This window comes from Thermobia domestica, chromosome 8, assembly GCF_964235325.1.
Source record: "Thermobia domestica chromosome 8, izTheDome1.hap1.1, whole genome shotgun sequence".
In the NCBI taxonomy this organism is placed as follows: Eukaryota; Metazoa; Arthropoda; class Insecta; order Zygentoma; family Lepismatidae; genus Thermobia; species Thermobia domestica.
In genome coordinates this window covers 4,260,194-4,284,049 of record NC_137461.1, presented here as the reverse complement: position 1 = coordinate 4,284,049, position 23,856 = coordinate 4,260,194, and the positions used below count along the sequence as shown (strand labels likewise).

At 36.7% G+C, this 23,856-nt stretch overlaps 1 protein-coding gene across 7 annotated transcripts in view; it reads left to right on the top strand.

Moving 5' to 3' along the window:
• Positions 1-23,856, top strand: part of LOC145692656 (RILP-like protein homolog) — a 179,729-nt gene that overhangs the window by 128,919 nt on the left and 26,954 nt on the right. For 2 of the 7 annotated variants that reach the window (XM_081768023.1, XM_081768024.1), the window contains exons 6-8: positions 2,625-2,819; positions 11,489-11,587; positions 17,535-17,596. In XM_081768023.1, the coding sequence (XP_081624149.1) occupies positions 2,625-2,819; positions 11,489-11,587; positions 17,535-17,595 (355 nt within the window). In that variant the 3' untranslated portion in view covers position 17,596. The remainder of the gene's footprint in view (positions 1-2,624; positions 2,820-11,488; positions 11,588-17,534; positions 17,597-23,856) is intronic. The other 5 variants (XM_081768020.1, XM_081768021.1, XM_081768022.1 and 2 more) reach the window with 3 other exon arrangements.

The window sequence follows — 23,856 nt, the reverse complement described above, 5'->3', positions numbered from 1 at the left end:
GCTTACATTTTCAGGTGTTTATATTGTAATATTTACGAATATATTCTGTTTCTATGCATTTGTTCTCCCCTTGTTTGTTTTCTTTTAATATATTTCATGCTTTACATGTGATTTGCAGTTTAGCCTATTCTAGCTCCTTACTCAGCGCTATGTTCTTAGTGATTTCATTTTAGTGTACCTTAGTTATTTTTATTACTAACTCGAAAGAAGAGCATTGTCTCTGTAGCTTTGCTTTATTTTTTTATAGATTTTTCTGCTTCTGGCTGTAATTAAAATTAATCTTAAGCATTGTATAGAAGCAATAACATTGCCATTTGTGTTAAAAAGAACATTTTTAATTCTGTACTAAAATGAATGTTATATATATCTGTTCTTTTTTTTTACATCTATTTTTCAACTTCCTATTTCTTCTGAGTTTCCTTCTATTCAGAAAAGCAATTTTGCAGTCGTTTTTCTGAACATGCAAATAGTTTTTTTTTCTGTTGAACAAAAATGAGATGTTATTTTCAATGAATAAAAATCATAATGCTTTTAAAGGAAGTTCTTAGGAAAGTATTGATGTGTCACATGGCAGGTAGTATAAGCAATAATTGTAGATTTTAATCCTTGCAAGGAAATATGCATGCTGTAAAAATGCTTAAGTGTATTTAGTTAACTTTGTATATAAAAATACATTGTGCTCTTGAGTTCATAACAATTTTAAGTCTACGCAATATTTCAACAAATTTTGTTAACAAGTAATGACAAACGTTTGTACACATGCTGAATTATTTTCTAAATTCAGTTTGTAACGTTTTATTATTAATTTATTAAGCCTCAACATTCAACCACATCAGCGAACACATCCGACTTCGCCCTTTGGAGGTTTGTTAAAGTTACCAGTTACATATTGTCAATGTCTATACAGATAACATATGCACTGCAGGCCGTAATATTGGCTGCTTTTCTTTCAGGCAAGGTAGTATACGGTAGTACAGGAATTTGATAACACTGTAAATTTTGTCTTTATATTAAATTATGATTAACTAAGAATGCACAAATAGTACAATTATTAATGAAGGTGCACATACTAAAGAACTATGATTAATTAAAGGCGTACACATTGAAGCACTATGATTGACCAAGATGCACACATTAAAGAGCTTTGATTAATTAAAGGTGTACACGTTGAAGTACTATGATTGGTCAAGGTGCATACATTAAAGAGCTATGATTAATCAAAGGTGTATACTTTGAAGTACTATAATTGACCAATGTGCACACATTAAAGAACTATGATTTAACAAGGGTTCACACATTGGTATACTTTTGTGAAAAGGCATTTATGTTCATCGTCACTTGAAGGGTATTTGTGGGGACACTTCCCTTGCTAACTGTACTCTGTGGAAGTGGATGCGGGTATTTACAGGAGTTGGGGGCTAAATCCTGTAAATCTGCCAATGTCCGGAAGCTCAGTTTGTGCAACCACCTTTTAAAAAATTAAAAGAAAAAGGAACTTCTGTTGAGACTCTGCGTGGTGGACAGAAGACTAATCATCGATGATATTTTAACCTTACAAGATTGTTTCATTGCATCGTGGAAAGAACTTTCAGAGAAGTCGGTTCACGTTAGGTTCCGTGACAGCTGGATGAAGAGAAAATGGTCTCCCGGATGAAATGGCTTCTACAGATTAAGAACATCGAAATGGTCCTTCATCCATTGTGCTCCCAAGAACTACCCCCAGTGGTCTCTTTGGGAAGTGAAACAAGCTTCCAGTATCTGAAAAATTGTCCCCGCGTAGCGTAGTCGCTAACGCTCTCGCCTTCGGTGCGAGCGGTCCCGAGTTCGATTCACAATGGGGGCACTCGGTCGAAAAAGTGTAAAATGCTTTTTCAGGCCAGTCATCCTGAATGAGGTTTTCCTGGGAATCGAATACCAGGCAGATGCCGGGATGGTACTTAATATACAGGTCCCAGGCCGCTTCTTTCCTTCCCTTTCCCCTTCTAGTGTGCTAGCCGAGGGATGTTAACCCTCATACGTGACGGGCTAAATGGCCATAGATGCCAAAAGCCCAGAAATCTAGATCCTAATTCAATATCTAAAACACGCGCAACAAAAAGATTTCTGAGATGCTTTTGATGGTAAGATACAAAGATTGCTAGGTGTGTGGTGGTGGACGGAGATTACGTTGAAAAATGACGGAAAGATCTTACCCAAGTATTGAACATGACCTTTACATTTAACAACACTATGCGGCGTAGCTGTGGGCCATTAATGTTTACTACCAATAATAGCGACATTATGCATCACACTGGTAAAGCTTTTGGTTCCACCAGAATGAACGTTGATAACCTCAGTGCTTAACCGATTATACGATGATTCAAGTATACCTAGGGTTATTTTAAGGAGAACCTTTAATGGAAGGAAAGTAAATCACGGAACAAGTAAAAAATCCAAGATAAATTTGTTGAATTACTGCAAGACTTCAATCTGCTGTATGAAAGTTCTTTTTCTTTTGTATGTAGTTGGAAGTATTAGTCTTCTAATTTTCTTTCATTTATGTTAACCTAACATTTTTCTAGGCAGCATGGGCATGGCTATGTTGTTTCTTTACTTTCTTTTTTCTTTATTTTGATTGTTCTTAGGAGGACACGCAGGAGGAGGAGTACAGGGGACGTTTACAAACAGACACCACATTCGCTGCCAATCGATGTACCGCCTGTGGTACCTCTTGTTTCCGCTTTATATCCAACACCAGACTCTCAACAGTCATTTATACCGTTAGTCACTTTCCCAAAACGCTCTGCAAACACGGGAAGAACTGCACATTCTTTGAACTTGTAAGCATCTGTAAGATAAGTGTGTTCAAGTCTACGTATGCATTTCTAATTGTTCCTTTCTTTTCCAGGGAAGATTTTCAAAAATGCTCAATATTGTGTGTTGGGTAAAAGAGAATAAAATGTATTAGACACTTAAGTTCGTTTAGAGTTGCAAAGAAGTGGTCTCACTCATTGAAAATATCCACAATAGTCTTAAATAAAATAACCACTTTTGCAAAGTTCGCGAAGTTTTACGTTGTTGAAGGTAAACTTTTCAGGTGATCAACTTATTCTTCTTTACTATTACGGATTTCTTAAACAGTCATCAGCTGCTAGATATACATCTTTTCAGCATTGTTAAACAAAAGGGTTTAATAGGGATAGGATGAATGAAAATTAATTACACAGCCAGTGGCGGCTCTTGAGAGAAGTCACATTGGTAAAAGTTGCAATTTTATCGCTACTAGCAGCACAGACCTGGAAAATGTGGAAAACCTTGAAAAGTTAGAGAATTCAGCTTAGTTGTAAAAAATCTTGGAAAAATCAGGGACTGTCGTGAAAACCTGAAAAAAAAAATCCTGGAAAAGCCAGATACTTTTAAATACGGGTTTTTCTTTGCCTTACCCGGCTATTTGGTAGAGGGTATTGTATAAAATAAATTAATTTCTTTTGCAAAACTTCTCTACCTACACACATACTATACAGAGTCTTCCAAAAGTCCTGCAAAAAAGTAAAAAGCTTTGAAAGTACTACTTACAATTTTGTATTTTGTTTGTAATGTTTAATGGAAATGTTAAAATTTTTGTTGGCAACAATGAGCGGATGTAAATGTTGACGTCATAACCGCAAATCACGTGACAAAGATGGCGTCTACTTAAGAGAAAGCGCAGTGTGTGGCGTGGTTTTGTGAGTTAAAATCTAGTGTTTTGGTGAGAAGAAAATTCCGACAAAAATATCAGAAACAACCACCTGCAGGTTCAAGTATCAAGAGATGGTACGATAAGTTCCTAGCTACCGGAAGTGTCTTGGACTTGCCTCGTAGCGAAAGGCCAACAATCAGTGTTGATGTGATTCAGTCCGTGCAGGGAAGCGTGTTGGGAAGTCCAAAGAAATCTTTGAAACACAGATCCTTGTGCCAATGACAACGCTACATAATATCGTTCGTAAGAAAATGATACAGAAGTTTACAAGTAAAAACCGAAAGATGTTCAAGACCTCCGGAAGAAGATACGTGATGTGATTGGGAGTATTACGCATGAAGCACGTCGAAATGCCATTCTTGGATTCCCGAAAAGACTTCAGCAATGTTTGGACGTAAATGATGCTCAGCTGGAGATTTGGCGTTGAAAAAATGCTTGGAAGCAAAATTTCAGACTTTTACAAGTCCCCTAAAAGTTTTGTACAAATACAATAAATGGTTACAAAGTTACAACATTTTACTTTTTTGCAGGACTTTTAAGGAAAACTCTGTATACATGCATGATAGATGAGGAAACCTCTGGTCGGGAAGATTATAGTTGCGTTTTTACATTACAGTAGAGTCCCTAAAACTCGACACTCGATAACCCGTCAATTCGGATAACTCGGTTACACCCTGGCAGGGCGAAAAAAATCTGCGCACAGACCCGTTCAAGGTCATTCTGGGCATTTTCTGAGGTCTGTCTTACCAGGTAAATTAGTGTACAGTATGTATTTATTAATATTCATTTTCATGTATAGTAAAGGCTCTATGCCTTCATAAAGTACGTACTTTTCCTTTGTTTAAGGGTAATTGGATAGTTGATTCTCTGTTGTATTCTCAAGCAACTAATACATACAAGTACAGTACTGTATTTTCATGTATAGTAAAGGCTCTATGCATTCATGAAGTACGTTCTTTTCTTTTATTTAAGAGGCTTCATCCCGGCAAAATTAAAATACCGCTAATTTTACAGTAATTATGTGATATCTTCAAATAGATAGAAGATAATCGAAATGTGGAACAAGAGCGCCCTAGACAATATCATTTTACATGAGAAACCGTTATCACGACTCACTTATCTGCTTTCGATTTCGAGTCATTTTGAAAATCGGCATTTATTTTCGCGTTTCTAAACGGCTGAAAACGGAAAGCCACTAGGTGACTTGTGATAACGGTACCTCACGCAAAATAATATTGTCTAGGGCGCTCTTGTTCCACATTTCAATTATCTTTTATTTATTTCAAGATATCACATAATTACTGTGAAATTAGCGGTATTTTAATTTCGCCGGGATGAAGACTCTTAAGGGTAATTAGGCAGTTTATTCTCTGTTGTATTCTCAAGCAACCAATACATACAAGTACAGTACTATTTCTTCTGACGAAACACTCGTACTTATTCTTTTTAAAGTCCATTCCCGATAACTCGGCATTTACACAAACTCGGCCACCCTTCGGTTCACATTAGGCCGAGTTTTCGAGACTCTACTGTGTACATAGACATGGAAACTTATAAATCGTAACCTGGAAAACTTGTAAAAGTCAGGGAATTCGTGCTCACCAAATAAACGGGAACCCTGAAAGAAAAAAGAAATATATTAATATTTTGATTGTTGCTACATGCACAAATATACGTTGATAAATTTTCTTTCCGTAGCTTGTAATAATGAAATTGAAATTTTTAACGATATAGCTTCCTTAAAGGCACAAATAGCAAGTATGTTCGTTAATATATATATGGTGTTACCTTCAAATCTCCCTAATTTTAATTAATCATAGAAAAGAAATTGTGAATGATAGAAGAATGAAATTTTACAGACTTCAAGAGCAATTCGTAACTTTTATTTTCCATATCGTCGGCGGCAATTCAAAACCTGCTATGTGCATTTTGCAGGAGAAGCGAAAAACAGTATCCTGGTTAGCTTTTTGGCTTTATAAAAGTGATGTTATAAGTAATATTTGATGCTGCACGTAACTGGTACCTTCTCAAGTTACTTGAGAAGGTACCAGTTACGTGCAGCATCAAATATTACTTATAACATCACTTTTATAAAGCCAAAAAGCTAACCAGGATACTGTTTTTCGCTTCTCCTGCAAAATGCACATAGCAGGTTTTGAATTGCCGCCGACGATATATTAATATCTCTCCACATGAGCTTCATTGGCAGCGAACAATATCCAATTTGTATTCAACTCCTTGCCATGTTCTCTCAAACATGTCTCCTGTTACTGTTGCAATTGTATCACGGGTTCAGGTTCGAAACTCTGGGACGTTATTCACCAGAACCGAAAACATACGATCCTTACCGTAACCCCAGAGGAAGAAGTCCAGCAGAGTGGGATTTTATCTCAGTATACTTTACCACTGCCTGCGGGCGTTGTTGAACAGTCGTCATGTTTTAATAATACGCAAAGAGTGGAAAAGTGAATGACTGGATTGGAACTTGAATTCAGGATCATCGGCATACCAAGCCCATGCGTTAACTGGTACATTATCCAGAACAACCACACACTGTCGTACTCCTGAAGTTTGTGGTCTCCACTCAGATTACATGGTTTTATCACAGCTTATCTGCTAAGCGGTTAGCGTACGCGCTTTTGGCGTGAGAGACCCGGGTTCGATTCCCGGCGGGAGCTCATGTGGTTCGGATTCCACGTTAATCAGTAGGTCTACGTCTCATATAGCCTCGCTGTTGAGACTCAACTCAACAGCTTAGCTGAGCTGCTGTGCTTGAACAATCCAGTGACCATATATTGAGAATACCGTCAAAAAATTGTTCTCAATATATGAACACTGGATTACCCAAACACAGCAGTTAGGCTGTGGTACAAGCCATATGAACTGTGTGTGGAGCACTGACTTCAGGAGTGAGTGGGTGGGTATTCTGGAAAGCGGACTGGGTAGGCAGAGGTTAACGCATCGGCACGGTATGCCGAAGATCCTGGACTCGAGTCCCTGTTCAGTCATTCACTTTTTCACTTTGTTTATTATTAAATTCGCACGTACAGAAGATCTGGTGTGTAAAAAAATTCGGTTGTTCTTTCCTTTCATTGATATAGCTGCCATTTTTGTTTATGCGACAGTGGCGCTGCGTAGTGAGCAGACGAATAACTTCAAGGCGTGAAAACAAGACTTGAAGATTGGCCATTCATTCGATGCTAGTTATGTCATGATTCGTCGTATTTCGTTCACAGCAAGTAATTGAAATGAGGGAGATTTCAACGGAACACCCTTTACAGTATTGTAACTTACAAACATGACCATCGTCAGCTTCTAGCGTGGGTTTTTCACAACTCTTAAGCCATTTTGTGTGTGTGTAGGGGGGGGGGGGGCGTTAAGACTTGTGAAAGTGTCAATGATTATTGCACTCACATACAAAGCTCCAATGTTAAGGGTAATTTTGATTCTTTTGTTCTAATGAAAAGAGCTCACACCGTAAATATATACAGTGTGTTTCAAAACAACACCGACAACGTTTGAGGTGATTCCCAACACCAAGATAAGGCAAAAAAGTATAGACCAATCTGGGTGCACAAATGCTTCCTTTCGGAGTTATAGGCTCCCGAAAACATGTAAAGATGAACTTTAAAGGTCCATAACAACAAAATTATGGGACCTATCGTAGTCGGGTCAAAACTTCACTTAGGAACTAATATGTGCCCTATCCAAAAATGCATGTTTCAGAATCCTGAGGTACTTCCACAACAATTTTTATACAGGAAGTTTGGCTACAGGCATATAAAATGTAGTAGTCACCAACTACCTCTATAAAAATTGTTGTGGAAGTACCGCATATATAATCGTATGAAAGACATTGCAGTAATAATAATACACAATAACACACTGAGCAAGGCTATGGGATAATATGTAAAGAAAGAAAAAAAAACGTGATAATGTTTTTTCATATATTATCACATAGGCTTGCTCATATTAGTACAAAATGGAAACAAGGCCTGATAGAATAGTTACAGTAATAATAATAATAATATAATGATCTACTATAATGTTCCTTCAGTGCCTGGTGTTAAACTAATTTATCAGTTGCGTCTAATAGGCGGTTTTCGTCAGTCCAGAAGTCTTAAATTATTTTCCTACGCAGATCTTGACATGAAAAACATGCAAATTCTCTGCTTGTTCATCATGCAAAGTAAAGGTGATGGAATAAGTTTGTAGTTAGATAGGGAAATTTCCTTCTCTTCCTAATTTATGAGTAAATAAAAGATTCTAGTGTCTCAGCGTAAGATCACAGATAAAAAAAGAAAGCACTCAGTTAAGGTAACTTCTATTTACTGTCAATTGATATGTACTACATCGTATCAAATAGTAACTTGTATGAAGGCTGGTGGAAAAGTTTCTGCAAATTACTATAAACAGTGGCGCAACTATTCTGCTATATAAAATCCGGAAGAACAATTTTTTGTGTGTGTGTGTGTGTGTGTGTTTAAATTATCTTTGCTTCATTAATAAATTGTGTTCCTGGGTACATTATTTAAAAATCAAAATCGTACCTTGTACTCTTAACTTCCATTCGTGTTGAAGTCCGTACAATATTCAATATTTCCATGCTCTCTTGAGTCATCCTCAAGCGTAGACGTGATGCTAGCCGAAATCTTATTTTCTGATTACATAAAATAATTTAAGCAATTAGCAGCAGACACTAAGAAGTTACAGATGTTAAGGCAGCAGGTTTGTTTGCACAAAAACTCAGAAATGATAAATAGAATTTACAGAAATGAACCTCGAAACACGTGGTGCCGATTTTTCTATTTATAGATTTCGAAATGATATAATAATGTAATGTAACCAATTATACGCAGCCCTATTGGATGGTGCTTCATCCCCCAAAACTAAATGAAGTCACTTGATGCATGTTTCGATGTTAAAGTAACATTTGAAATCATAAAAACTAATTTTCCGAAAGTATTCACGAGAAATTTCCACTTCTTACACAAAACTACTTCAAATTACTGTGAGAAATAAAGCAATATCCTTAAACAATCAATCAAGGGTAATTAATCATAGAAAGACCTATTCTCCCGAATTTTGTAACGATCGATTTTTTTACCAGCTCCACTATTGGTTGAAATTTTTACAACAGCTTTCGTATGCGTTTTCTTTTGGATGAAGGATACATTTTGGTAATTTATACTGTATCAGTTGTGTTCTATATCGTTGAGTGTTTTGAAAACTATTATGTTGGACCAAATCAGTGATGCTTCAGCATAGCTTTCAAAACATCTAAACAACGCAGTACATAATATTATATAATATTAATAAACTACAGGTTATCAGGACTTTTCCGTCCATAAAAATATGATTTTAATTTAAAGAAAGAGATTAAAATCAAACTCATATATTGGCGCTTTGGATAAATTGGAATAATAATTGACACCTTCACTGTCGTCACTGACCGTAATGAAGCACAATAGCTTAAGAGTTTACTCTAGAAAATCCACATTTAGAAGCCTCAAGGTCATGGGTGCTCCCCGGCTCACGAAAATGCATTAAATTTCTTAAGATTTTCTTAATACAAATAAAAAAAAAAAATACCAAACGTAATATAGCAAGGGGCCGCGGTGGCTCAGTGGTAGAGCGTTCACCTCTAGTGCATGGGGTCCCGGGTTCAAACCCTGCTCCCGCCAAGTGAACTTTGTGGTGGACAAACACCGTGTGCGTGGGTTTTCTCGGGGTTCTCCCGTTTCCTCCCACTTTCTTCATTCCACCATTTCATTCATTTCTCATAATCACCGTCTCCTTTAGCCTAACCGGCATAACCGTGGGACGTAAAACTCAAAGATTTCATTTGTAATATAGCAACCAAAGAGATGCCCCCCCTAGAAATTTTTTTCGGGCGCCCATGCTCAAGATGCGTGTGTTCATATGTTAATCTACATAGTTCTCTTTGATCCTATCTCTGCTGAACCCCTTTTTCTTGTGTCTTTGACATGGTGCTAGTGAAGACGTGAAAATTCGATGATTATTGATGGTTTAATAAATCCGTAATAAAATGTAGAAGAAAGCAAGATGAGTACCGTCAGGCTTCTTGATAACAGCAGCTCTGTAACTGACATAGTAACAATACTATGTTGTTTGCTTTGCTAGTTAATGACTTAAACCTCCCGTCATCATTCTTAAAACTAGTATACTGTATGTGGCACAACATGGAATGAAAATTAAGTAAATAAAAGTTTATTAGTAAAGCTTTGCTAGCAGTATTTATCAACAACAACAACAATAACATATTTAGATATACAGGGTGGCCCAAAAGTAGGTATACAGCCCAGCATCGATCAAGTATGACATTTTAATTTATTAAGAGAATGCATTTATTTGCTTCGGTCTGTTCCGAGCTTCAGGTATAAGTGAAAAGAAATTAAGAACAAATAATGAAGAAACTAAGTCAATACCTATATGGATAATAAGTAAATGATATAAATTGCCGTGAGTGATCAGTACGGGACTGTATACCTACTTTTGGGCCACCCTGTATTTAAAACGACTAAAACAAAGCTCAGTATAAAAAATCTCTTGAGCGAGAATCATGTTAAAACTCCTTTAAATGATGCCCTGATCCTTATACGATTAGAGGCAGCTTGGATAAGAATTGGGACCTGCATGCATCTCTAGTTGTTAGGTGATGACTTACCAACGCTGGAAACTTAAGCAAACAGAAGAGATGTGGTTATTTTGTAGTATATGTATATCCATAGACGTGGATAGTATTATTGCAGTTTATTTGTAAATACTTTTGTAGCTCAAAGAGGAAATCTTGGCAAATCCAATAATCAGGAAATTACTGTAGTTCAAACAAATACTGATAATAAATAACATTATAATAATAACCAATAGTCCTCATCATTCTCCACGGCAACCAAGATGCCGAAATAATTAAGAAAATGAGCATTGAAACACGCATTACCAAGGTTAATATTGAATTTGATTTTAAAATATATTTCATGCGTTCATTTCCATACCGGGTGTCCCAGAAGTAGTGACTCACTTGTTGTTAGGTACGGTAGGTTAAACTGTAAGATTGATGTTGTTGTTTGTTTCTTGTGATACCTTTGCTGCAGGACTGGAATGATTTTGACATATTGTAGTGGCAGCAAGTCGGTGCTAGACTACACTTTGTCCGAATTGTTCGTGACTTTCTGAACGACGCCTTCCTCGGGCGATGAGTTGGTCCTCGGGAAACAGCGGAATGGCCACCACGGTCACCAGACCTCACTCCTCCCGACTTCTTCCAATGGGGACGTTTGAAGGGCAAGGTATATGCAAGACCCATAAACAGTGTTGCGGAATCACTGAGGAATTCAACAATATTCCCGTTCAGATGTGTTGAGGTGCGTGCAGAAATGCCGGATGCAGGTATGCATCGATGTAAAAGGCTGCCAGTTGGACCTCCAAATGAAGAATACGGATTAGATACTATAAAGCATTTCATTTTTACATCATTTCTCTGTACCTGCAATTTTGTTTCAAGCTATTCTTTATAATAAAAATGTACTGGTCACTCAAGAGGTGAGTCACTACTTCTGGTACACCCTGTGTTGTAGCAACCCATGGCTGTTCACGAGTTTGAAAACACTAGGAACAATAAAGGTAATTTTAAGAAGTATATGTAGTAGATACTGGGCATCAATAGTGAATGCAATCGAAAAACTTCGTCGTTTATTGTTTTATTGTGTTTTTGTTTCCTGTGTTTAATGAAAGTGTTGGACATTTCAGGCCGTCTTTGGACGAAGACGAAGCACCAGTTCAAGGCCCTCTTCCGTTAGAACCAGATGATGCTCCGTGGAAAAGATCGGAATCTGGGATTCGGAAGTTGTAAGTAACACTCGCAGTCAACAGTAATTAGGAGATATTTCTTTAAAGAAAACGCCTTGAAGAATAACATGGTGAAGCGCGTGAACGTCAACAAATCGTATTTATTTATTTATTTGTTTATTTCTAAGGATCGCTATACAAAATTCAGTGTTGTGCCTAGAAGTAAAATGAGTTATATTTACATTAAGTAATTATGGGTTGCATTTGGCTTCTTTTCCTTTGACACTAATTCAATGACGTGTGTCAACTTTGCGTTTAGCGTTTGTAGGAACATTCTTGTAGAGTCGATCCAAAAGGAAAAATCGGCGTATTGGAGAATACGGAATTTAACCTTTTTAAAATTTTATAAGAGAACGCTTCAGATTTTCCTTCTTTCGTAAAAGCAAGATGAATACTATCGCAATTCATATCAGTTAAGAACTGAAGCAGAAAATAAACTGCTCTAAAAGCAGTAAAGATCAAGCAATATGAACGTTTATGGAAAACTGGGCTTGCATTTATATGTAATAAGCTTTAACAATATGTAAATATTTATGCAACCCGTTACTCTTTAATGTTTTGAGGGTTACATATTAGCGTTACGCGAAATATGTACAGGGTGTGATCGAAAAGTAAGGTGAATAATTTTATTAGGAACAAAGTAATAAGGTTACATGGAATTTCATTTAATCTCCTACAAAGTACTGGCCTTGCCTAGCAATGGACTTATCACAACGTTGAATCCATGACTGGAAACATTTGTAAAAGGCTTCTTTTGGAAGGGTGTTCAGCTGCTCTATCGTGGCGCGCTCAGTGTCAAGAATGGTGTCAAAACGTTTTTCTTCAAGCACGGTTTTAATTTTTTTTTTAGGAAGGGACAGAAGCCACATGGCGCTAAATCTTGTGAATAAGGCAGATGTGGACAGAGAAGAACACTTTTTCCGGCCAAAAACTCGCGGATCAAAAGCAAGGTGTGGCACGGCGCGTTTTCGTGGTGAAGAAGGAGGCCATTTGGTCATTAAATCAGCGGTTAAAATGCTTTTCATGGACCTATAGGAGATGTTTAGTTCTTCGAAAAGCTCTCGAATAGTCATTCCCCTGTTTGAACAAATCACTTGTGCCACTTTTTGCACGTTTCCATCCTTTTGGCGTCGAATGACGTCTCGATTGTTGCTCGTTTTCAATAGATTCCTTGCCGCTTTTGAATCGCTGATACCACTTGTAGTCTTCAATGTCACCGCGTCATCGCCATACACTGATTTTGAGATTTCGTGTGCTTTTTGGCACTTTTTTTTTTGCAGCTAAGAACAAAACTTAATGTTGGCGCTCGACAGACACCCTTAACTCTCTTGCCTCTGGAACCCAACTAGCATGTCACAACTCGTTCAAACTCTACACTGGATGTAGCGAAGGTTTAGCCTACCGGGCTTATTAGTTGAAATGGATACAACGTCGCTAAATAGCACTGTGCAACTATATTCACCGTTCTTCTTGATTACACCTTGTACTTATGAAGGAATGGCATATGGATAGCCACTGTTAAAGCTACGTTACCGGTGAATATTAACTTCATTAATGTGCTCGGCGAGATAATCACTCTAGCTATCTATTTTTTTTTAAAAAAAAAAAACAGAATTTATAAAATAGCTTCCGTTGAATAGTTATCGTGTGGAGTAACGAACGGACGTATTAACATTATAATTGTATAAAGCCCAGTAGCGTGATCCTCATCAACTGACAAGGAACGGACATGAACGTGTCATCTGGACATCTGAATCAAACCTAGTCCATTCAATAAACATAACAAAGATATGTTCATGGACAAAAAGTTAGGTGCCATGGACAACGAAGTAAGTCCCTGGGGCCCATTAACCCTATTAGTATAAAGAATTAATTAGTAGCTATTACATTCATTGTTCATTCTCTTCAGCATAAAACAAGCTTTCTAGAGGTGCTATGTATTAGGGGCCCATAACGTACCTGAACAAGAAAAATTGGGAGTATGTCGAGAAAATTTCCTCCAGAAAACCCTTCCATCAACTTTGGACCCCTCTGCAGTGGCCCCGGGTAAAAGCACACAATCCAAATGTAACGTATCTCGAAAAATACTATAGACGATAAGAAATGTGTGTACAAAGTTTTGTATTGACAGACACAATAGATATGAGGGAAAAGCTTGTATACGAATACACGTTTGTCCCTCATATCTATTCCGTCTATCAAAACAAAACTTGGTACACTCATTTCCTGACCACTATAATATTTTCGAGATACATTTTGATTGTGTACTTTTACCCGGGGCCACTGCAGAGAGGTCCAAAGTTGATTGGAGTGATTTCTGGAGGGAATTTTCACGACATTCTTCCAATTTTCCCTGTTCAAGTAAGTTATGGGCCCCAACACATAGTACCTCTGGAAAACCCGTTTCGTACTGAAGAGAATGAACTACAAACCATGACTTTCCGATGAACAGTGTTGCTGCAATAGCGATTTCACTGCGAGTCGACGATTTTCTTTATACTAACAGGGTTAATGGGCCCCAGGGACTTACTTCGTTGTCCATGGCACCTAATTGTTTGTGCATTAACATACCTTTGTTATGTTTATCGAATGAACTAGGTTTCATCCAGATCTCCGGATGACAGGTTCATGCCCGTTCCTTGTGACTAGGATAAATAGTTTGTAAAGAAAAGCATTAGGAAAATTCAATATGAGATTGAGATACACTATTGTTTTAGAATTTTGCTTATACTAGCAGCTCACGTCATACACATTTTAGTTTTTGAATTCTATATATACAATATATTTTTAGACATATAGCTGCGTAAAGCCTCGCTTTTTGTACTGGTGATCGTTATAAATGGCACAATTCACTTTTTGCAGTTTAATTTTTTAAAGTATTTTTTTTAAATATTATGCAGCAATGAATTGTTTGTGTAAATGTGCTGTTTAAAGTACACCACACTTTTTTTTTTTTTAATTCCTTGGCTGTGAAAACGTACAACCATTGTGCTTTGCTGTGTAAGAGACAGAAAAACAGTGTACATGTATTTTCAGTAATTGTAATGTTATTATTATATTAATCGTCATGAAATTGTGATGTAGACAGTGCTGTTAATGTGTTCTTTGGTTTACTGTCGTAAGGCGGTAAATACTGTACTTTTTTTTTTTTTTTTTTTTTTACTATCAGTACTTAGTATTTTCTGAAATTGCTGCACAAAAACGGTAATTCACTAAAGAACAGATTTTGATTACTTGTGATTTCTTTTGTTTGATTTACCGCTTTAGAGTTTGCATATGTACAGAGAAACCTCATTCATGTAATATTTTCTTTTAAATTTTTTAACGCTAGAGTGAAATTTCCGGTGTTACTTATTCTATATATTCACTTCTTTACGTAAACCTTTCAGGACTTTCTGAGAAAATATTCTTTTACATATATCTAATTAAGATGATATTTAGAAGAGACTTCCTATATGTAGCTTTCGAAATATGGATGTGGAGAAGAATGAAGAGAGCTGAGTCGAGCGGAAAACGAATGAAAGGATGTTATAAATGGTGAGGGAGAAAAGAACAATTTTAGATATTGTTAACAAGAGGAAAAGAAACTGGTTGGGACATTGGGTAAGAAGGAACGGTATCATGAGGAACATGTTAGAGGGTATGGTCGCAGGAAAGAGAGGGAGGGAGCGAAGGGGAGGACTACAATTAATGGACGATATCAAAACAGAGAAATCGTACGTGAAGACGAAGAGGTTAGCGGATCATAGTAACCTCTCAGTTGCAGCAAGTAACCTGCCAGAATACCTATGATTCCTATATATAAAATATTATGTTTTCTTTATTATGTTTATACGTGGTTTCATCTTGAAACCATTGGTATTTGCACTTGCATTTCTGTGCAGCAGACGGCAGCAGTAATCAATGCTGCAAAGTGGTTTCACCATGGAGGAAAGATAATAGGAGATTCAAGATAACATGTTGTATCTGTTACTCTTGAGGGGGCAGCAGCATCAACTCGCTTATGCTGCCATCTAATGCGCGTTGTGCTAAAACAGAGAAATGCCTCTTTTACTTTCTCTCAACAGATGTCAGCTCTACTTCTTTTATTTGTTGAGTCAATGGAATCTGCCTGTGTATGTATTTCTTCAAGTTTAAAATACCAACGTTAGTATCTTGTAAACCTCTTGTGAATACGGTGTATTGACGTAAAATTTTCCATCTGTTGGAACGAGACTAAGCAAAGAGTGTGTTTATTTTTCAACCAGCAGCAACTGAATTATTGTGCACGAACTGTGACTTGATCGAGTCGAATGAGTTCGCGCTGAATAATATAGTTAACCACAGGAGGTGTAAACACACGTTTTCTAGGCGTCTCGTGCGAAGTAGAACAAAATCACATAGCGTCAGTTACCTTTTATTTCATTTCTAATTTTTTTTAAATTGAAATTAAAAAAAAAAAAAAAAAACTTCTTTCTCTGTGCAAACAAAAGATACTGTGTCTTAGTGTTATATGTCGAAAAGCCCAGTGATTCTTTTCCTTTAAATTGCAATTTTTTTTCTAGATGTCACTAGATGCGAGGTGCGTACTTAATGAGTAGCATAGCTCTTATGTACCTTTATTTTCCTTATCCGTTTTCTCCGTGATATAACTAGCGGGGAAACAGAGGAATCATTCCGCAGTTGGTTCCATGACGTAATCACTGAGACGAAAAGCGTCAACAAACTTCCACATACAGCCTATAATTCCAGTTTACATTGGAATCTTTGTAACAATCAACAAACAATGTAAAGGAAAATAGAAGTCGTTCTGAGCCTATATACGAACGTGTCATTCCAGGAATCGTGTGGTGAAACTGAGGAAAGTCTTGGTAAAATCACGATCAGGATAGGCGGCCAGCAGATTCAGATACAGAACCTTCCGATTCCGAACGAAGTGTGACTGGTGGAATATCAGTTTATCTTCGTTAATTTCAATTATCAGAATATTCAAATGAAAAATATGCTTAACTAAAACAATAATCCCTTGTGGTGGAGGGAAATCGAGGTTCGCGCTGAAACTATACATAATTTGGATTCCGCATAGAATTATAAGTTTACATTTTTAGAGCATCATTGCTGAAATTGGACGTTAAATTTCGATCACTTAGTCCATGTATCAAGCGGGTGTAGACTAGTTGCTAGCCTTCCTGTTTCACAATTGAGAGGTTCCGGTTCAGATTCAGTAACCTATCATCCTAACCGAAATTTGTACTGAATTTTTGGATCAAAAGATCCAATATATTTCAGGCAAAAATTTTCGTGTAGGCCTTATGTCTGGAGAATCATATAGTATAGCCAAACCCTAACCATCACTTAACTCAGTCTGGTGTGCTTATTCCGTAAAAAATACAGAACTCTATTTAGGAGCTGTTCAAAAATTTTGTGGTCCCTGATCCAAAAACTAATTGTTGGCCAAGATCGCAATCTTTTGATGATTTTTTTTTTTTTTTTTTTTTGATCATTCCTAAATTTTCAGGCCAAGATCACAATCTTTTGGATCATTCCGAATTCCTGAGTTCATACAGGTAAATGCCAGAACGGTACCTTTACGTGTATTCTGTGACTGACTTCTTCACACGTACCTATTATCTTTGTTAATGATTTCAGTATGAATTGACCTAATAGACTTTCTGGAAATTACTTAAATAAAAGTAAATTTATTTAAAATATATAAAAATGGAGTGACAACGGGATAGCTCTAGCAAACTTAAATTTAAAAGAAAAGCGCTGTAGTAACATGTTCTCTACAGAATTGCTGTTATGAAAGTTGAATGAGGTTTCACTGTATGTAGATGTTGAAGTGTAATTTTGTCTTGTGCTTTTTCTTAGATTTCCGTTTTAGAATATTTCGTACGAGAATCATAAGAGAGGACAAAAGAGAAAAAGCGAAAAAGCATGTTTATAATTATTTTTGTTTTTTTCACAGATTCTCTTATCTTACCACAATTTCACAAAACTTTTTAAATTCTTCTGAGCCGAGTCAGTAAGGTTAGAAATATATTTTTTTTCTGTTGTTTGTTTGTTGAGATTGCACAAGCAGCAGACTGGGCGTTTTAGTATTGTTGTGCTTCTTTTGTGATTGTGTTTACTTGACAAGGTGTGGTAAGCATCGTAATTGATAAAAATCCTTACTTGGTATGTCGCATGATTTAAATGGTTTAGAGCTTCTGTTATGCATAAATGTAGGGGACGTCACTTAGCTTGCTATTATTAGATACTACAGTGTATGAAATGCTATTTATAGTTTGCAATAAATCACACTTTCACTTCAGTTGAATGTAACAGTCAATTGCTAGGAGATTAATGTCTGCGATAAATTAACCTTTTATTTTTTATAACACCTGTCACTCGTCATAGCTTGGTGTAATCATCGGTTCCTGGGGGATCGTGCTTACAATAAGTTAGTTTTACACTTTTCATAACATGTGTCACTCATCATAAAGGGTAGTGGGCGCGGTGGCTCAGTGATAGAGCGTTCACCTCTGGTGTATGGGGTCCCTGATTCGATCCCAGCTCGCGCCAAAGTGAACTTTGTGGTGGACAAACACCGTGTTTGTGGGTTTTCTCGGGTTTCTTCCGTTTCCTCCCACTTTCTTCATTCCACCATTTTATTCATTTCTCATAATCACCGTCGCCTTTAGCCTAACCGGCGTAACCGTGGGACGTAAAACTTAAAGATGTCATTTGATTTTTTCATCATAAACGGTGTTTCATAAAGAACGTAACTTTTGAATTACCCTCAATTTCTGCTCTAATAAGGTGGCACCACTTAACGCTACACGATTTTCATTTGTTGTCTTTGTTGTTAGGAGCGCCAAATAGCACATGACTGACATCTGTTTTCTGTACGCGCTCTACGACAGAACAGCGTGTTGTCATAGTGAAAACTTATTACAGTGAAACCTGTCTATGTTGGCCACCACCGGTTTCATTGAAAAGTGGCCAACTTAGACAGGTGGCCAACATACAGAAGATAAGTGTGATTGGTGTATTTTTAAAATAGAATTTCTAGTATTACTTGATTCTAAAATTTTAATAAGAAATAGCACGACAGCTACTTTTAAATAATGAATATAGCGTAATCATAATATACCGTACTAGAAAAAAAATACGTATTTTATAGCGGTTCATTCTACACGTATTTCTTTTAGTCTTCTTGGCAAATATGCACATTCTAATTTTGTAGTTCTTGTATAGTATTGTCTCTTGTTGTTTCTCTCGGAGCAAAAGATGTTTTGAGAAAATCATAAGGGATCTCAAAACATCCGCTACCTTTCAACAAGCCGTCAAGTGCCAATAGTTGACAATTGAGATGGTTAGCTTTAACGTGTGAATTTTCTGGAATTACTAAAGCTCACCACTGATGAAAGGAGCCGATATAGGTAATGGTTTTACCAAAACAGGACATAGAAATTCTTACAACCATTTCCTGAACTTCTGTACATCCTTTTTCTTAATTACATCTTCCTTCACCACCCCTTTATCCGGATAGTGTTCTGGCCATTGACCTCCAAGAACAAATCGTGGGAATCCATGATTCTTGCTCTCCAGACACAAAGAACATTTGCTTCTCGTATGGAAATACGAAAGAGTTAAGAAAAATAACAAAACGGTATTTTACGTGGCCAAGATACGCACGTAAATTTAGCAGTGTCATCATAGAGAAACAATTGCTTCAATGCGGCCAACTTCCAAGATAAGACAGGTGGCCAACTTACATAGTAATAAGTAACGAATGCCTTATGGGAAAATGCAGGTTCAAGAGAAACCAGGCCAAGATAAGCAGGTGGCCAACTTACATAGTAATAAGTAACGAATGCGTTATGGGAAAATTCAGGTTCAAGAGGAACTAGGCCAAGATAAGCAGGTGGCCAACTTACATAGTAATAAGTAACGAATGCCTTATGGGAAAATGCAGGTTCAAGAGGAACCACGCCAAGATAAGCAGGTGGCGAACTTACAGAGTAATAAGTAACGAATGCCTTATGGGAAAATGCAGGTTCAAGAGGAACCAGGCCAAGATAAGCAGGTGGCCAACTTACAGAGTAATAAGTAACGAATGCCTTATGGGAAAATGTAGGTTCAAGAGGAACCACGCCAAGATAAGCAGATGGCGAACTTACATAGTAATAAGTAACGAGTGCCTTATGGGAAAATGCAGGTTCAAGAGGAACCAGGCCAAGATAAGCAGGTGGCCAACTTAGAGTGGTGGCCAAATTGACAGGTTTTACTGTACAAATGAGTTTAATGTTGTACAGAGACTGTTTTCAAACTCCGTGGAATGTTTGGTCAACATAATGCACCAGATAAGTTGAATTAGTCCCAGAAGCGACAGTCCTATTAGCGACAGGAACTGTTATCTGTCCTATGAGCGACCGATTCATTTACATTGAGATGATGGAAGATGGTATGATTCCCTCTCGTGAAATATGTTTGCCTCTGGCGTTATTACCGCCCGAACAACCTTGCTACGAAAAATGTACGTGCCAGTAATACAGTTCATCAAATATAGTTTCCCTCTACAGTGAGTGCAACTTATTTTAATTTTGAGTTAGATTTGACATAAAACATATCAAACAACTTAGCGAGACAACAGGGACATTTCCATGAAAAGTATATTCCTATGTAATTATTGAAAATCCAGTTGTAATATCCCCTTTCTTCAAAAGCTCTGTTTTCTGCACTTAATTTGGTTCAAATCTAATTACTCACTAAGCACAGTAATATATTTTATTTTGAAAAACTTAAACGTGTAACAGTTTCGCCAACTATCTACTTTTTAGACTTCCAAAGACACTGAATAAAATGAAAAAAAAAGTCAATGGTAAAACACAGCTTTTGAGATCCTTTACATCTGATTGGCTATTCTCAACCAATCTCACCAATTACAACGCAGTTCACTCTAAACAATCCAAAAGGTAAACATACTCTTTAAACTACCTTCCTCCCTATTGTAAGCTACTAAAACGTAAACTAATTGCTTAATTTGCCTTCCTTCTTTGTTTTGACTTATACATAAAAGCTTGTCTTATAGCAATCTGAAATAATCCCTAATAACTAGACGAACTGTTAACTCCTGCGAGAGATTTGTAACTTGTATAATAATTTCTTCGAATACACCGTGTTTTCAGATTTCTTTGATATCCTCAAGTGGTGAAGACTCCCCTCTTTCCATGGGCGCCCGATGGGAAGGCAGGGATCATCCCCCTGGCTCACGAAAATGTATACGTAATATAGCAAACCACGTATATTAAATACCAGATATACCAGACATGGTACAGCAACCATGAGGATGCCCCTCCATAGAAAATTTTCTTCTACATCTTCCCTACATCTTCCTGATTTCTTTCTTATGCGATAAACATATTCAATCTAAACTTATGCTCCGCATCATTTTAACATGAAATTGTTAATTATATTAGAATCATAGACAAAGGCGGAGCTACTCTAAATATTTAGTTAGTTTTCCCCTTGATATAGTCAGTGTATTCATAGAAATTAATTCAAAAATATAATATTAGGAAAAACGTATAGAATATTGTTAGTGTAATGAGAGTAGTCTCACGTATTAAATTCAGGTAGAGGGAAATTTTTCATAGTACATTTTGTTAGGTTCTAAATCGCATTAGCATGAAACAAGTTAAAGAAAAGAGAACCTTGTCTTCTTCCATTATCTTAGTATGAACGAATCGGTGACTCATAGAGCAGTTAACAGATCAAATCGGTCGCTCATAGGACAGTTAACAGTTCCTGTCGCTAATAGGAATGTCGCAAGTGGGACGACACCGATAAGTTGGCTGTGGTGAGACTGATTGCTAAATTTGAGAAAACCGGTTCGGTTGTGGACATTAAACGTATGAACTAGTTACCACTATGACAACACACTGTTTTCGTCGGGAAGCGCTCCCATACAGAAAACGATGACAATTATGCGTTATTCGGGGCTTCGTGACTACTAATCACAAAGACAACAGAATGAAAATCATGTAACGTTCAGTGCTGCCAACTTACTAGAGCAGAAATGGTATTTCAAAAGTTTTGTGTTCTTTATGGGACACCCTTTAGTTAGTGAAACCGTCAATTCTTAAGGACACGTATGCGATAAATTTGCAGATCATTTTTCATAACGGCTGTCACTCGGTATAGTTTAGTGTAATATCAATTTCTAGGTATCGTGTTTGCAGTCTTTTAGTCTTTCAATTTCCATAACACCTATCATTCACCATAGTTAAGTGAAAATCATAAACAATTAGGAATCTTTTCATTAATAAAGATACCAGTAGTATGATAAAATTTTAATTTTACGATAAAATTGTGTAAAGCAGTGATATCAATACTACTTATATTATCCAACTTTGAAAGACTTGTCAGAGGAAACAAATGGAGACTAGAATGTCAGAGTCCGATGACCATGCAGATTCATGTGATATTACCATATTTAGTTTCGTGAGCATTCCTTCAACAGTGTTCACTGAAACGTCACCACAGACTTGTAGATATGGAACATAGGTCGAAAATGTTAAATTTGAAATTCTGCTACGATGTTTGGGAAGTGGTTCTACTCACGAAAAAGCTAAAACCCCTGTGTGAAGGAATAATCGAAATTGCTTCGTCTCTTAGTTATGAACTTCATTTGAAATTCACCCACAATGGTTATTTTGCTTGCCCTGCAGTGTTTTTAGGACATTAAAGAGGTTACGAGTTAAGAAATTGCTTTAATTGGTTTCAAACATCATTTTGTAGACAAAGGATCTCATTCTGGACGTATGAAATTGTCACAATTATTATTTAACTTCTTCCTGGAGTAGCTATAAGGAAGATCCAAGATAGCAACCAGGGCCTAGAACTGAATGGTATTCACCAGATTATGGCGTATGCTGATGATGTAAATTTAATAGGGGATAATAGGAGCACAATAGAAAGAAATGCAGAGGTCTTAATAAACGCTTGCATGGACATCGGTCTAGAAGTAAGTTCAGAGAAAACTAAATTCATGGAAGTTCGTCGAGATGGCAAAGTATGAATGCGTTAAAATATCAAATATTACTTTTGAAAAGTGGATACTATGAAATATCCAGGATCAGTATTAACATACGAAAACCATATTCACGAAGGAATTAATTGTCGGCTAAAAGCAGGGAATTCGTGTTATTATTCAGTTCAGAATGTCTTGTCGTCGCGAATTCTGTCGAGGAATTTGAAGCTTAAAATATGTAAAACGATAATCATCCCTGTTGTTCTGTATGGTTGCGAAAGATGATCGCTTACTTGGAGGGAAGAGTGTGGACTGAAAGTATTTGAGAACAAGATCCTGAGACGAATATTCGGACCCAAGAAGAACGAGAATGGGCAATAGCAGAAATTTTCTAACGAGGAACTACATAATTTATATTCTTTACCGAACATTTTTAAGGTCATCAGATCTTGGAGGCTCAGGTGGACAGGTCAGAATGGAAGAAAGTAGGAACGCTTTCAAAGCCTTAACTGGAAGACCAATCGGAAAACGACCATTAGGAAGACGTAAGCGCAGATAGAAGGACAATATTAAGATGGATCTTGCAGAAGTAGGAATCTAAAGTAGAAACTGGATCGAGTTGGCTAAAGATAGAAGTCAGTGGAAAGCTTTTGTGAATGCGGCATTGAATGTCCGGGTTCCATAGACCGTAGAGTTAGTTAGTTATATTGACTAACAAAACGTAATGCAAAAACTAGAAGTCATATTAGGGGTTGAGAAGAAGAAAATATAGCCATACCAAGTTATCAAAGAATTTATATTCTTCCTAACTACAGTATGAAAGATACATATTTTACAGGAATCAACTTTGGGGGGAAAAAGAAAAGAATTGTATTTGAATTCACAATGAATTAAAGTTCTGGAACTTAATACAGACTATGGAAATTCTGATAAGGATTGAGATGATACTTAACCAGCTTTATTAATGAATATACATATATATTAAATTTCACAATTCATATGATTTTTTACAATAATTTTATCGCAAAAAGAGTTATATGCATTTCTATGATTGGGCTAGATTATTTAATCGCAAGATTTACGAACACTGAAAAATTAGAAAGTAGAAAGAACAACAACAGCGCTTTTTCTTTTGTAATATGTATGTAGTAAGTGATGTAATAAAATTAGTTCGAAATCTGCATAATCAATGCTTTCCTAAGTAAATCAATAAATATTGGAGTTCGTTTTTACATAAAATGTACCCTTTTTATGGTTAGTATTGTTGTGAAAT